This window comes from Echinops telfairi, unplaced genomic scaffold (genome assembly GCF_000313985.2).
Source record: "Echinops telfairi isolate 266 unplaced genomic scaffold, ASM31398v2 ScPeMD7_10;HRSCAF=50, whole genome shotgun sequence".
NCBI classification, from domain to species: Eukaryota; Metazoa; Chordata; class Mammalia; order Afrosoricida; family Tenrecidae; genus Echinops; species Echinops telfairi.
This window is the reverse complement of record NW_022103907.1, coordinates 6,600,644-6,616,603: the sequence shown is the minus strand read 5'-3', so window position 1 is coordinate 6,616,603 and position 15,960 is coordinate 6,600,644. Positions and strand designations below refer to the sequence as shown.

The window sequence follows — 15,960 nt, the reverse complement described above, 5'->3', positions numbered from 1 at the left end:
GATTCTCAACCTTCTAGCACTTAGGAGGGCTTTGAAAACGTCTGATCTTACCCCAAATCAAAAGCCTCTATATTTGAAAGGAACATCTCCCAAAATTGGCGAGATTGGCATTTATCCTGAAAATAAAAGGTGATCTTCGAAGGCACCATAAAACGATGTGCACAAAAAGGTGTGCTAGAAACAGGGCAGTGGGTGTGAGGGACTATGCGAAAACGGCGCAGGATCACCAGGTGCTCACCATGAAGACGCAAAGGCCGCAGACCAAGCCTTCTCACGGGCGGTGCGATCTAGACTCAGCTAAAGCATGATCGAGACCAAGTTCAAGGAATACGGATGCGAGGTGCTGCCAGGCCTCCAGCCGCAGGTAGACACTGCGGTGCCGGGTGTGGGCACAGGATGAGATCCGGCGGTGGAAGGGCTGGGAGTGCGCATGCACTGTGCTAACGTGGGCGAGGCAGGCTCTTCCCACCAAAGCTGGGGAATGAGGGAGGAGAGCAAATTTTCCCTTTTTTGCAAAAACTTTGTTTCATCTCATAGTCTGCTGACCGTGAAGACCCTCTGTCCCCATTCTCCCTTTGGCGGTTCTGCTAGATTTTCTCACACAGCTCTTGTCCCCCACGCGATGGACCTGCGGGGCGGGGTGGGGTGGGGGCAGGGAGTCTGGTGGTGCTGACGTCATTACCCTCCCTATTCTGGGAACTACACTACCAGGTCGAATGACTCAGATTCAAGTGCAGCTCTCATTCTGTCTCTTCCATTTCCGCGGTTCAAATCACAGGAGATATGAATAGGTTGCCAGAGTTGGGGTCCCAGTCCCTGGCAACAACATTCTGCAGAACGCCACTAGTACAGAGTTACTCTATGCCAGCTTTATTAGGAATCTGACCTCAAGATACCAGGGCCAAACTGCGGACATTTTCCCCTTCAACATACAAAGCCAATCCTACTTGTAAATTCCAAATTCATCTGGGTTTTTAAAGTTTTTCTTTTTACTAATACAAAACCCCAAACCAAACTCACTGTCGAGTTGATGCCAAATCATAGCAATCCTATCGAACTGGGTGGAACCGCCCCTGTGAGACTGAACCTCTTTACCAGAGTAGAAAGCTGGGTCTTTGTCCTGTGAAGCAGCTGATGGTTTTGAACTGCGAACCTTGAGGTTAACGGCCCGATTTGTAACTACTACATCGCCAGAGTTCCTTTATTAATACAAAATAGATCTACAATATAGTCCACTTACCACAACAAATGAGCAAAGTACATTCAATGACATCATTTCTTCAATCTCCTTATCGTGTGTTTACTTACTAAGAGTGGGCCACCAATTACCTGAGACACTATCCATTGTGACTCTGATATTCTGAATGGAGTCAATCCATCAGAAATTTTTGTTGATTATAACCAGGGATACATAAAGTAAACATATCTAATTTTATTTTCAATAGGATGTCTTAAAGGTTGGGAAATTCTAAATGATCTCTAATATGAGGGTAGCAGTTATCACTTATATATATTCATTTTTTCCCTTTTGATTCTCTACATAGGTAAGTCCTCAGACAGACTACAGCAAATCGGTCAATGAAACAGAATAATTAGGAATGATATCTTTCTCTTATCACTCTCTGATATGAAGAAAGTATGTTAACCTGTTAAGGATATGCTGTTCCATCAAGAAATGAAAGTAATACAGCTTTTTAATATTTTGAAATCTTTAGAACCCCAAAGCCTCATTGTAATGGCCAATTATTATAAATGACAAACAATAATATCTGATACTGACCCTTAGGTAGAAATCAATACCTACTGACTTAGCGTTCCTGGGTTCCAGCACCAGTGACAGTTTATAAATATCATCTTCGGTGTGGTAGAGGTCTAGAGAAAGCTGCAACAAAGAAGAGACACTGCTGTTGTCTTGTATTTATTTATTTACACTGCTGAATTTTTGAAAATCCAATGTTTAGTTCCACTGTCTAATCATTCTAGGGAATGCAGAAAACTAGAAAGATGTCATGCCGAAGTGGACAATGAAATACAAAAGAAAAAGAATTGATCCTGCTGTAGTCATCAGCATCAATAAGGACTGCCCCACACCCTGCCCAACTCAATTCCTTTGTAATATTTATGGAGCCCCTACTAAGTGCCAAGCACTGAGCTCAAGGTTAGGGATACTGAAGGATTGTAGGCTAGAAGTGGGGAAAGATGCCTAAAATGAGAATTGCCATGCAAGATAAAGGGCCCTGGTTGGCACAGGTTAGTCAAAACACCATCAATTTGGCCCCAAATGGACCACAATTCTACTCTGTGCACATGGGATCACCAAGAGTTGGAGTTGACGCTAGAGCAGTGAAGCATACAATATAAAGGGAGGAGTCCCTGGACGGTACCAACAGGTAACATGCTGGGATGCCAACAGAAAGGTTGGCCCTTCAAGTCAGAAAGGCCTCATTATCTACTTCTGAAAAATCAGCCACTGAAATGTGACCAATGGAGTCTTGGTCTACTCTGACATACACGAAGTTGGCATGAATAGGATACAACTTGATGACACCTGGTGTCCATGCCAGGTCACAAATGCTATCTTAGAGGCCTAATTAGAGATTTATGGAATTAAAGGAGCCATTTGCTAGGTCCCTATTATCTCAGGATCCTAAGTTAGGTCTCATAGCAACCCTATAGGACAGAGTAAAATTCCCCCTTTGGGTTTCTGAGGTTTTTAACCTTTATTGGAATAGAAAGTTTCTCTCTCTCTCTCTGTCTTGGACTATGTCAGGTTCGAACTGCTGACCTTGCTGTTAGCAGTTCAATGTATAATCCACGTACACTACAGGATCTCTATGAGGCAGAATGGGCTCAGTGGCAGTGGGACTGGCCTTTTGGTGTGTTTGCTCTCACTGTGAGTTGGCATCAACTCCATGGTAGGAGTTGGTGTTGGTTCTGGTGACACAACATAGGATACAATTATTGCCTAACAGTTTCTTTAAACACAGAAAGAGGACTTGATTAAACACAGGGCATGTTAAGTGTGAAGTGAGTCACCTCGCTCTAGTGAATTGTTCATAGAAGTAGAATAGTAAGGAGGACAGGGGGTAGAGGTTGTGCAGGCAGAGACACCTGGGTTCAAATGATGAGCCTGCCACTTACTAGCTCTGTGATTTTGAGTAAGTTATGTCCTCTGAGGCACAGTTCCTGCATCTATAAAATGAGGATGATCAGAGGACTTGACACGAAGTAGATTTTTATCAGGATCTCATGAAATAATGCACACACACAACTTCACAGAGCAATTGAAAACACATTAAAAACTCAACAAAAAGCACCTGATGTTGTTGCTATGATTATGGTTTTATTTACAGTTTATTATTATTGGTGGCAGCCACTGAGGACTAAAATGGTAAGGGTAGGTTCGCAGAAGAACTTCTAAACCGCGTGGGTCCTGGCTTGAAGGATGAAGAAGGAGAAGAGATTACTGTCAGCAAAGACAATTTAGAACCAGCTGAGAGGTGATGGCTGAAACGCTACAGCCTGAAAGTGAGTTTTCCATTGACCCAAGACACGAGGAAGCCCCACAGAAATTCCAAGGCAAGTCCCTGCTCCATCCCTTCAATCACACATTCCTGATGAGTCACCTGCTCCCCCCAAAGTGAAAATGATCACGTCTTGTGACCTTTTATTGACAATCCCGTGAACGTGTTCATCTTAAAGGTGAGAACACAAGGTGTCTGAACGTGGAGTGTGTGCGCAGGGGGGTGGGGGTGGGGGGGTAGGGGAATGAAACAAGGAAACAAGAGAAAATGCACAGCCGCTTTTCACGGGTTTGTTTTTGGTTCGATCCAGTTTTGGTGTGTTTGTTAAAGAGTCAGCATCATTATACTTTAGGATCATTCATTTTCATTCAACAAATCTTTATTAAGTATCGAATATATATCAAGGAACAATCGAGGCACTGTCCCTCGGAAGACAACACTTAAATGAACATTTTCATGTTTCAAGTCATCTATTGTTTTATTTACACTTTGTCAACTAAACTTCTTTCCTAAACATCATACTTTTTTCTCCTAAATATAATAAAGGGTTTTTTTCCCTATAAAGTTGCCATGGGCATCATTGTAAACCACAAACAAATCTTGCTCACAAAGAACAAATATTGCATCTACCATCTGTTGAACAACAAATACTCCTCCGTCCACAGGCTCAGCATTCTTAGGGGAGAGGAGCTAGCCACAAAACAAATGCGTGTCTGAGTCAGGCCATTCTGTTAGAGTGGAGTGGGATGCACAGAAGGGATATTTTGATAAAGGTATTGGTACAACAAACAGGTATCATACCACTTAGTTTCACCATAAGGAAGCATATGATGACAATCTGAGTTGGTTAGAAAAACACTGGGGCGCTGCGTGGTCTGAGATGAATCGGACATTGTTCAAAACGTGCAGTTTGATAAGATTTTCAGAATGTTCAATGTGGCCCATTCACGGGAAACATTTATTTCTTTGATCATTTTGATTGGGCGAAGAGTTACACAGGAGACCATCAGGGTCGCATTCCGCAATCCGTATGCATTTTGTTTCAACGCATCCCTGTCATCTCCCCAACTCACCATCCTTTATCCCAGACCTGCCTGGGCTTCCTGCTTCCTTTCCTCACCCTCCGAATGCTGTCCGTGGGCGAACGCCATTCTTTGATTTTAATGATGGATTCTTCTAACACATGGCGAATCCGGTGCCAGACCTGAGGGATGGTTGAGGATCACAGTCTTGGTGGTTCCACGAATCTCTAGCTGATGAGCAAGCTTGATGGCGTTTATCATTTTGAGTTCGGTTCCACATTTTGCTCCCACTCTATGACCTTGTCACGTGATCCTGAAGAAACATCTTCTTCTTCTTTTTTTAAAATATTCCATGTGGGTGACATAAAACATCAGCCGTGGGCAATGGCTGCCATTTTGCAAACGTCCCAGTGGAACACGCCTGGGCTCAGAGCTTTGTGCAAGTGGGCAGTCAACCCTCTGTCTTTTCCACCTCTGTCTGGGCAGGCTCAGGCTGCTGCCTGGCCTTGCAAACATCACACAAATAAAGAGTGAAAACCAGTGATTTCTTCCTTCAGAATTTCTTGTTATCGGGAGCTCATCTGAAGCTTGAGTAGGATGTTCTTCCCTTCTGAATCAGCCCTCAAGTCCCAAGAGAGCAGAGATCACTCACGGTGGCATCTGCTGGAGATCAAATAATTGTAGTGCTGGGACATCTGACCAGAGAGCCAAATAAGCTACATGTTACATTGGAGAGCTGCTCTTTCAAAAGATACAGGACCTCTTTGAGTATTTTCATAGGTCACACAGACAGATATCTTACCTTATTATGGAAATGCATATGCTCGTCTGCTTCAAATATTTGCTTTCTACTTATAAGCCACTGCCCTTCCTGAGTCTCAGTCTCCTAATCTCGGAACTGGGAATAGGACTAATATAGCTCCGTCTTGTGGTGAAGATGACATGCGCCGAGGCACAGCTGGCTGGTTTGCTTAAAGGACCCATCGATGGGAACAGCAGGGCTTGGCTGCAGTCAGGGCAGCAGCCAAATGCCAGTGTGCTTCTCTGTGGATATGCAGTTGCCCTGGGTCACGATCCCACTTCCTCTCTCCGTTCTCCTCTGAGCACAAGGACTCTGAGCTCCAAAGAGCAACCTATTCCACATTCTACATATATATGTTTTAAAAGATCTAGATCTAGATACATTTGATGATAGATATTTCATATAGGCAGCTTCTCAGTGAAATTTCAAGACCATGTGTTACCGTCGCACATATTTGAGCGCAGTTGCTTCTGAGAAGAGTCCTGATTCACTGTTTCAGGTGGTTGCATTCAGCACGCCTTCTTGTCAGCGAAGACGGTGGGGGATTCTTATCTGAACCCTAGCATCTACATTGCCTTGATTGGAGAATCATCTGATAAGGCAACTTCATCATCAAACTATCCCCACTCACCATTTTTGCAAGTCTCCTTCTCTCTCTCTCCTCCATTTTTTTTTGTTATTGTTAATGAGACTAAAAACACAGGGGCTTTCCAGTTGTTTGCATATACTCAGAATGGTAAAAGTAACTGATGTTCTAAAAATACAATGAAAAGAATCACCGGCCTGTTTTGTATACTGTGAAACAGAAACATCAGCTTTCAGATCTCCTGCTTATATGAGTGTGCATGTGTGTGCTGTGGGGGGGGGGTGGTGGCCGCAGGGGCACAGGTGACAATGTCTTCCCCAACTCTTCCCTGAAAGGAAGGGTCACCCCCATTCCAACTGTTCCCTTCTTTCATCTGCCAGATTCTGTTCAGGGGGCTAAAGACACAAGTAATGAACATGGCAGACAGACCCTGTCCTTACAGATTTTGAAACTGGAAGGAAGAAGTGGTGAGGGTTCGAGGTTAACTTTTTACACAAGTCGCTGTTTACTACAGGGCTTCACGAGGGCAACAGAAGAAAGGAATGGGGTGTAACACAGAGCACACAGCCTAAGTTCCCAGTCATCTAGTGGCAGTGCTTCCCAGGGGCCCAGGAAGGATGAGCAGGTCAAGAGAGGGAAATGGGCTTCCAGGTTAGAAGAATCACATGTGTAATCACCTGAGACACAAGGGAGCTTTGGCTCAATCAGGCCGGTCCCCAGTTACTAGCAAGACCCATCCCTAAGTGTGCCTTTAAGTTCAATTTGTAGATAATTCAGAACAGGTACATATGGCTCTTCGTTAGCCATACTTTATTGCAAGACAAGGTTTAAAGAGTTTATAATGATTTAAAAGTGGTACTTTCAGCAAGTGAAGGTGATTCTGATAGAGAATTTGTTGTAGCTAGGGGTTGGGTCAGTTGTTTCAGAGTGAGGGCAAATGGATTCATTTGCCAATTCACGTTGTCTTATCAAAATAGCAGGTTTATTCTAGAGCAGTGGTTCTCAACCTTCTGAATGCTGTGACCCTTTAATACAATTCCTTTGTACACTGGTACAGATAGGAACTGGAAACACAGGGAATCCAGGGCGGCTGATGCCTTCAGGACCAGTGGTGTGAGTGGAGATACTGGGAGGGTAGAGGGAGAGTGGGTTGGAAAGAGGGAACCGATCACAAGGAACTATAAGTGACCCCCTCCCTGGGGGATGGACAACAGAAAAGTGGGTGAAGGGAGACATTGGACGGGCAAGATATGACAAAATAACAATTTATAAATTATCAAGGGCTCATGAGGGAGTGGGGACCGGGGAGGGAGGGGACAAAAATGAGGACCTGATGCCGGGGACTTAAGGGAAGAGCAAATGTTTTGAGAATGACGAGGGCAATGAATGTACAAATGTGCTCTACACAATTGATGTATGTATGGATTGTGATGAGTTGTATGAGCCCCTAATAAAACGATAAAAAAAATACAATTCCTCATATTGTGGTGACTCCCCAACCATAAAATTGTTTTCATTGCTACTTCATAACTGTAATTTTGCTACCGTTATGAATCGGTCGACTCCTGTGAAAGGGTCATTGACCCCCAAAGGGGTCACGACCCACAGGTTGAGAACCGCCGTTCCAGAGGATAAAATATGTTATCTTGGCCTTTCCAAAGGCACATTCTACAGTAGCATGAGGTCAAAAAAGAACAAAAATAATAAGGGAAGAGAAAGTAACATATACAGGCTACCTAACGTATTTCAAGAAGTCTGCGACTAAGATCTTGGTAAACCCCATTCTACAGAGGAGGATGGCGAGGCTCACTGAAAGGAAGCAATTTGCCTAAAATTACATGGACATTAAGGGCAGAGCTAAGACTGAAGAGAGAAAAATGAAAAAAATGTGAGAAAAGACAAAGAACAAGTAAATGAATCCATGGACAATTCCAAAAGCAGTGACCATCAGTTCCTGCATACGAGAAGTGCAATATCATAAAAGATGATCAATTTCAAAAACAGGGACATGCATGCAACAAAAACACAAATGGACCGAGCGAACCCAGCTCCCAGAACGATGGCTTGCATAAGCCTGCAGTCACATCTGAGAAAATTTTGCCCAGCCGTAGACTGTCCCCATCTAGTTTGTCCTTGAAGTAGATCGAAGCTGAGAGCCAAGCTGGGATTCCTACCAACAGATGAGCCTCTCCCAACGTCTTCATTGTTTGAGAGTCCCTGGGTGTACTGAACCACAGTTACAGACGCCATTGACCAAGAGAACAGCGGTTCTCTAGTAAGAAAGACGAGGATGAATGCTGCCCTCTTCATGGTAATCACCTTCACTTGCTCCATGTACAGCTTTTAAATCATTAAAATATCTTTGATCCTTGTCTTACCCTACAGGATGGCTACTTAAGAACCATGCGCACCTGCTCTGAATTCCCTATGTACTGGACGTAAAGGCTCCCTCAAGGGTGGGTCTTGCTAGGAAGGGAGGGCTGGTTGTCCTCCTCCAAAGCTCCCTTCTGTCTCAGAGACTTTACACAGGTGGTTCTTCTCGACTAGGCCATTTCCCTCTCGTCTCTTCCACTTAATCCCAGGAGCAGGGAAAAGTCCAACAGAACGGGTCATTGTTAACAAAATAGGAAGTCTGCAAAGTTGATCTGTGGGAGGATTCGAACACTATAGGAATTTATAAACATTTAACAAATAGTCCTGTTTTCATTGTTTTCTTTTTCCCCTGGGACTTTGGAAATAAACCTCTAAAGAAGAAACAGAATTTACCTCATATTTAAGTAGCGTTGATTAATCACATGATTGTTGATCAATATCAAGACAACCTGGATGTAACCTTTCACCTGGTGTCGATTTGTGACAATACTGTTAGAATAAACCATTAAAAAAAAGCAGGGGATGGCATTTAAAATATGCCCAATGTCTACAGAATTCAATCAATACAAAATCGAATATAATCTTAACATGATATCATCTGATATTTGTTTACTATTTCTTTTCTTCATCAGCAACTATCTGTTGAGTGCCTACCATATACAGGCATGAGCTGGATACTGAAGACACAGGGTGAAGAGGCCACAGCATCTTTCCCAGGAATTCCTACCTGTCAGAGAAGATGGGTCAGGCAAACACAGTAGGGCATTTGAATGATGGTGTTGCTTAGGAATATGTGAAGTATCATGGGTTGCTAGAAAAACGGACTAATCTGTCTTGGAAGACGTACACGCAGAAACTTTCTTAAAAGTGAAGCTGGTGAGACTCTTTCTCCTGTAATTTTGAGGCTATAATCAGGAGAGATCATTTCCTGGCAAAGGACCTCATTCTTACTGGAGTAGAGGGTGAGTGAAAGAGGAAGCCTCTCAAGGAGGTGGAAGGACACAGTGGCCGCAACAATGGGCTCAAATATAACAAGTGTGAGGATGGTGCCGGACCAGGCAGTTTTGTTCTGTTGTACCTCGGGTTACCGTGAATTGGAACGGACCAACTGGATAGCACTGAACACCAGCACGCTTTACTGATGTGCTCTTCACTGCGATCAGTCCAACCATGGATTATTCCTCTGTGCAGAAGGAAGCTGCGAAGAAACCACGCTGGAAAAGTCTGGGCTGTGCGACTCTCGTGCCTGCAGGTTAAGCACTCTACTTTCCTCCTGTGTTGGGTCAGAGCTTCCATGGCAGAGCACCTAAAGAGCTCCATTCCTGCTCCTGCACCTACTACAATCTTGAACTAGGAGCCTGCTATGCCCTGTGGGCCAGATGGCTTTCCTGTGAGAACACTAGGAAGCTGGTCAACACCTCTCTGCCAAACACCCTCTCCAATGCCGATGGCTCTCTCTGTCTTCCCTTCCACAGTACTTTTGATCTGCAAGGCCTCACGCCACCTAAGAATTAGTAGAAATCCAGAAGAGGTGCCCACTGGTTCCGTAGTGCCTGCACATCTGCCCAGAAGAGGTAGCCATGGAGGAAGCCCGCTCCTCAGAGCAGCTGGATGTTACATCCTGACTTCCAGAAGGAAGTGAAGGGCAAGGGCAGAGGCCTAACTGACACTGTCCTCAAAGGACGGGCTGCCTCCTTCATTTGCAAAAGAGTTAGATAGCAGGTTTTGACTGGTAACATAATTATGGAATGTCAGCTGATGAGATGGTGGATTCGTGCGGAGTCATGATCTAGATCGTTTCAGGTTTTTGGTGTGAATGGAAGGACATTTTAGTAACTGACATTTTGCAATTTCTTCATACTGATTCCTGGAGTAATGCTGTGAAGTTTTGCATGATGGATTCTTTTAGGGTCTCTCTAAAACTCATTGCTATTGTGTCAAGGATGACGCAGAGGCCCCCCTGTGGACTTCCGAGACTATAACTGTTTGCAGGAGAAGAAAGCCCAGTATCATGGACTTAGCAGGTAAACAGATGAAAAGAAGGCCAGCAAAAGGATGCTTTAAAGCAGGGGTGTCAAACTGGCAGCCCGCGGGCCGCATGTGGCCCCCAAGGTAATTTTTTCTGGGCCACCATACTCTGAAATAAAATGAAAATAGAAAAACTGTTATGAAGAAAATTGTGCTTAGGGGCGATCGAGGCAATACCATACACACAATTCCCTCATTACATTTTATTTCAGAGTGTTATAAGTCAGAACTGAATCAACTGGCAATCAACAACAACATTCGTTTTTTTCAATATAAAAAGAGCAGATTAGGCACAGCAATTAGCAAATACAAATGAGAGAAAGAGATGGCCTGTGGAGATCACCAAGAAACTAAGGAACGGAGAGGCTGCAAAAGCGGAAAAGAAATAAAAAGGATTCCTCCTCCCCAGAGCAGGCAGAAAGCCTTACCCCATTAGTGGATAGCCCTGGATTTGGACGGCCTGACTTAAACCGTGAGAAAATAAAGTTCCACTGGTTAAAGTCACCCAGGTGTGGCTTTTTTGTAATAGCAGCCTTAGGTAACTAGAATAAAGTCAGTGGGGGAAAAGGAACTGACCCTTTAAAGACCGCAAGTACAGGCAGGGAGGCCCACCCTTAGGTAGTTATCTGTACACAATCACAGGGTTCTAATCCAAACAGAGATGAGTCCATCTCCTAAACTAGGTCCCCATCTTTCAGGGATGAACTCTTTCAGCCTATTTTGGCTCAGCTCAGGGTTTCTCCTTGGATACAGAGTGAGAGGCCATCTCTTGGCTTGATGTTTAGTGCACTTGTGCTTGCACTGTCCTATGCCGAGGTGCTCTTGGACTGGCACTTAGAAACAGGTTGACACTTGGCTCCTTCTTCTCAAGGCCCCATGATTCCTCACATAGAGAATCATAAAAAATTAGAGCTGAAAGAGCCTCAGAAGTGAACATAAACCCCTTACCAAAAACAAATGAAGTCAGGGTGGGTTAGCTAGAAGAAACAGCTATGCAACTTTAGAAGCAGAGCTGAAAACAGGGTCTTCCATCTAGGAATCCTGCCACTGCACTATGCTATTCAACATGGCACTAACTAACTGTGGTGCTTGATGGCACTACGCTATTCAACATGGCAGTAACTAACTGTGGTGCTTGATGGCACGACGCTATTCAACATGGCAGTAACTAACTGTCGTGCTTGATGGCTTCTAATGCTTCCTTCCATACTTTGGGGAGCAAAATAAGGAGTAAGAGGGGACCGAGAGAGAGAGGAAAGAGGAGGGAGGATAGAGAGAGTGAAAGAGAGACAGAGAGAGAGATTCTGATTGAATTGGTTTCCTAGTCCTTAGATTTTAATTATAGATCTCAAATTTTTCATATGCAGCCTCAAAGTGTCATGTGAAATCCTTCAAGGCTTTTTGGAACATCCTTGTCATTATTTTGCTTGCGGCATCAGTAACTCAAAATAAATTTTTCCTACACTAGCTTTGATTTTCCTCTAGAGAGAAATTACGCCAGTGTAGGCAGCTGCTCTGAAAGTTACTTTCAACATTAACCTAGGCACAGGCGATGGAAACCAAGCTGCACGTAGAGACCGGTGTGCAGATGTCACATGTGGCTGTGGGTTCGCCGTCTGATTAGGCTGCAACTCGGGACACTGACTCATAGAAAGGCGATTCCAGGTAAAAGTAACTACTAAATTCAGGTGCTTGGATTATTGCAAGTCTTCTCTCTCTCTCTCTCTCTCCTAATAGAGAAGCTCTGTGTGTTTATAATTTGTCAAACAAATTCGGCCTCCAGAGATTTCTGCTTCTGTGTGTTGGCCACTTCTGCTTTATAAAGAAGGTGCATTGGCAGGACGACTGCCTGTTCTTAGGGGTTCTCTTCTTGGGGTCACTTCAATGTGCTCTAGGAACAGTTTGTGAGACGCCCTAGTAACCAGGCTCTGATGCCAGCACAGCAGTCCTGGGAGAGCTAGACTCCCAGGCCTTCACAAGAGTAATTGCTTTTGTTTTCCAGGGCAGTAACATGAACATGGACAATTCAGTATTAAGGAACCAAGTTTCAGGTGCTCTGGTGTTAACTACACAAACAAGGAAGTTGTACCTTCACTCATTTAAGCAATGGTGAGACAATTTGGTTATTCTTCCTCTACTCCCACCCCCAAAGAAGCAAGCAATGGCAAATAGTCTCTTCCAGACACCTCCTGTGTCAACAAGTGCTATGAGCTGGAGACCAGCTACATGTATGGAGGCATGACAAAATATGAGTTGTAGGTCTGCCTGGCCTACATTATTCTTGAATGTTAACATTAAATTCTTCTCTTGAACTCCTAAATATGCCAGGTGCTGTTAGAAGTACTGGGCAGGAGAGCAAACAGATCAATCTCAGTTACATAATTTGGTGTCAATTTGGGACTTGTGAGGATTAAGAGTGAAGCGGTGGCGTCTACTCTGCCAATCGGGTCATAGCCAATGAGGCTTCTGTGTGGGCGTGGCCTTTCCCTAAGGATTCTGAGAATTCCGGTGTTTCCTTCTTGGAGGTGGGAGACACTTCTCTCTCTCTGCTGACTCCCTGGGAGACTGCCAATCGGGTCATAGCCAATGAGGCTTCTGTGTGGGCATGGCCTTTCCCTAAGGATTCTGAGAATTCCGGTATTTCCTTCTTGGAGGTGGGGGACACTTCTCTCTCTCTGCTGACTCCCTGGGAGACATTGCAGCTGACAAGACACATGAACTATGCTAGTGCCCTGAGCTGGAGAAGCCACTTGGACCTACCCTGATGCAACCAGACTTCTGAAGCTAGAGAAGACACATAGAGACCCCTGCCAGCGCTCAGATGCTTACAACACCACTGGATCCAAGGACCCACCAGCCTGTGATCATCCTGCATTTGGTGTCATTGCATGTGTTTTGTGAGTCTGAAGAGGACTTTATAGATTGCGATCAGACATATAGGCTAATATCGGACTTATGGGCTTGAACTGGACTGGGTTGTGATGCTTTCTCAATATCCAATTGCTCTTGTATAAAAACCTCTTTGTTCATATGCATATGAGTCTCCCTGGATTTTTTTCTCTAGTCTACCTGGACTAACACACCTTCTACGGTTAATAAAAGTATAAAGGGCAAGGACAGATACATCACTGTTTTTAAGACTAGAAGATCCTCCAGGAGGATAGTGGTCAATGAATTTGAGCTGGACACATGTTACTGATTGCTGTCAAGTCAACTGTAGATTCATAGAAATTACTTACACAAGAAAACATTGTGCTACATGGGGCTTTCATTGGCTGATTTTTAGGACATCAATTGCCAGGCCTCTCTTCTGTCTTATTCTGGAAGCTCTGTTGAAACCCATTCGACATCAACAGGAACAGGCAGCCCTCCACTACAAGACCGATGGCAGCTGTACTTATGGCGCATTGGCCAGGAAGCCAACCCAAGATTCATTCCCATCGGAAAGGTGAACCAACAGCGAACCACCACTGCTGCCCACATGGGTGGGGGCAGGCATGTTAAAGGAAGTGTCAAGGCCTGGAACTAGAAGACATCATCTTGGAGTAGGAGTGATTTCAAGCTTCCTTAAAGTCAATGTGATGTGGGAAAGTTTAATGGCAAACTGGTGCTCAGCGAGCAGCTTGTGAAGGTCCTGTTGGATGCCATAAGAGGGGACCATCCTGGAGGTATTGCTTTACTCCAGCCTCCAACTAATTAATACCGTGTGGGTGAAAAGCAGCAGATGAGACAGGGACAAAAAGCAGGAGGTGATGAAGTAGATGGGGAGGATAAAGGAGAGGGTGGGGCTGATGACAACTTTCCAAGATCCTTTCCAAGAGCTCCAGAAATACAAGCCGTCTGTGTAGAGGCTGGGCCCCTCTGCACCCCCATGCTGAGTCTCAGGCCCTGCAGTCTCCCCTTTACCCCATCATGAATTCAATCCCCCACCCGCAGATCTCCCTGTTTCCCCTGCATCGTGAAGCCCAAAGAGTTATGACCACAAAGTTGGCCCCTCAGAACTTACCGTGAGCAGGTTGATCAAATCCATGTTGGGCTCTAAGCGGTGCGAGGCACTCTGCAGGGCGACCAGTTCACTCAGGGTAACAGAGAGCTGGTGCATTTTCACAATGTTCACTTTGTTTTCCTCCATCCAGTCTGGGAAAATGACATGGACCGCTATCAAGTCTTTCAAGTGGACTCCCAGGATGGGGATTTTGAAGCCATCGCAGTCTGCAAACGCCTTGCGGTAATTGCAGTAGTTGCCATTGGAGGAGACCAACTCTGTCATTTCATTCCAATTCTGGGAACGGATACAAAAGAAGAGCTTTCAGACCACCTTCCTTTTGCCCACCGCCAGGCCCTGCAGTGTATGCTGAGGAAATTCCTCGGCTCCAGAGAGAAATCTCGCTCGCACCTAAGTTGGCGCGGGGCTGTATTAACCAGGAAAAGGTAAGTTAGAAAAGCATCCTAGACCCGGCTATGTGAGATGAAACACAGCCCACTATCAAATGGAAAGCACCCAGGCCTCTGGCTACCTATTCAAGAAAAAACCAAACCAAATCAGGGCCATCCAGTGGGTATCAATTCACAGCGACCCGCTAAGACAGGGTAGAACTGCTCTTGTGAATTTCTGAGACGCTAACCGTTGATGGCAGTAGCAGGGCTCATCTTTCTCCCACAGAGCGGCTGGTGGTTTTGAACTACAGACCTTGAGGACCTCAGCCCCATGTGGAACCACTCCACAACCAGGACTCCTACCAACTAAGGATAGTGGTGTGTTAAATGACATGTATATTTAAGCATTTTGTCATTCATGGAAATATTACGGTCCACAAACTGAAGCGAGTATCGTATTAACTAACATTCGCTCATTGTTCCAAGAAGACTACATGAAAGATGGTACGCTCATGGAGGTCTAAGTTGGCATTGACTCGATGGTAGTGAGTGAGACCCTGTCTCCAAAGGATCCCTGGTGGCACAGTGGGCAAGCACGTGGCCGCTAACCAAAAGACCAGTACCTGGAATCACCCCTTTCTCAAAGCAAGCTTGCAACTCGGGAGCTGTCCCATCCACAGGGCCAAATGTATGATTTCCTACCATGGTCATCCCATCCCGCCGGCTTGTGATTGCCTCAGTAACATCAAGTTAAGTCCCTCCCTTCCTCTAGCAACTGCTGATGTTCATGAGCAGGAGACTTGGAGTGCCTCCGCCCACTGCCACTGAGCTGATGCTGACTCGTAAAACTCAGAACTCACGGCCATTGAGTCGTTGCTGACTCATAGCGACCCTACAGGGCAGGGTAGAACTGCCCTGTGAGTTTCTGAGAGTGTGACTGGTTACGGGAGTAGAAAGCCCCTTCTTTCTCCCATGAATGGCTTGTGGTTGCCAACTGCTGACCTTTCAGATTGCAGCCCAACCTGTAACTACTGCACCCGAGGCTGCAAATCTGACCGATAGCAGATAGCCTCATTCTTTCTTCCCTGGGGTTGCTCTTGGGTTTGAACTGCCTCATGGCACTTATCCACCTGGCCCAATGTGCCTTAAAAAGAAGGTCTTTACCAGAGGACGTACATTGGTACAGATGGGAACTGGAAACACAGGGAATCCAGGGTGGATGATCCCTTCAGGACCAGTGGTGTAAGT

At 45.1% G+C, this 15,960-nt stretch overlaps 1 protein-coding gene across 1 annotated transcript in view; it reads right to left on the bottom strand.

The window, feature by feature from the left end:
• The window catches only part of RASGRP3 (RAS guanyl releasing protein 3), a gene marked incomplete at its 3' end in the record, with an annotated part of 89,272 nt that overhangs the window by 25,131 nt on the left and 48,181 nt on the right, over positions 1–15,960 (bottom strand). Inside the window, exons 10-11 of the mRNA XM_045287026.1 lie at positions 14,342–14,617; positions 1,805–1,882 (exon numbers count right to left, since the gene is read on the bottom strand). Coding sequence (XP_045142961.1) covers positions 1,805–1,882; positions 14,342–14,617 — 354 coding nt within the window. The remainder of the gene's footprint in view (positions 1–1,804; positions 1,883–14,341; positions 14,618–15,960) is intronic.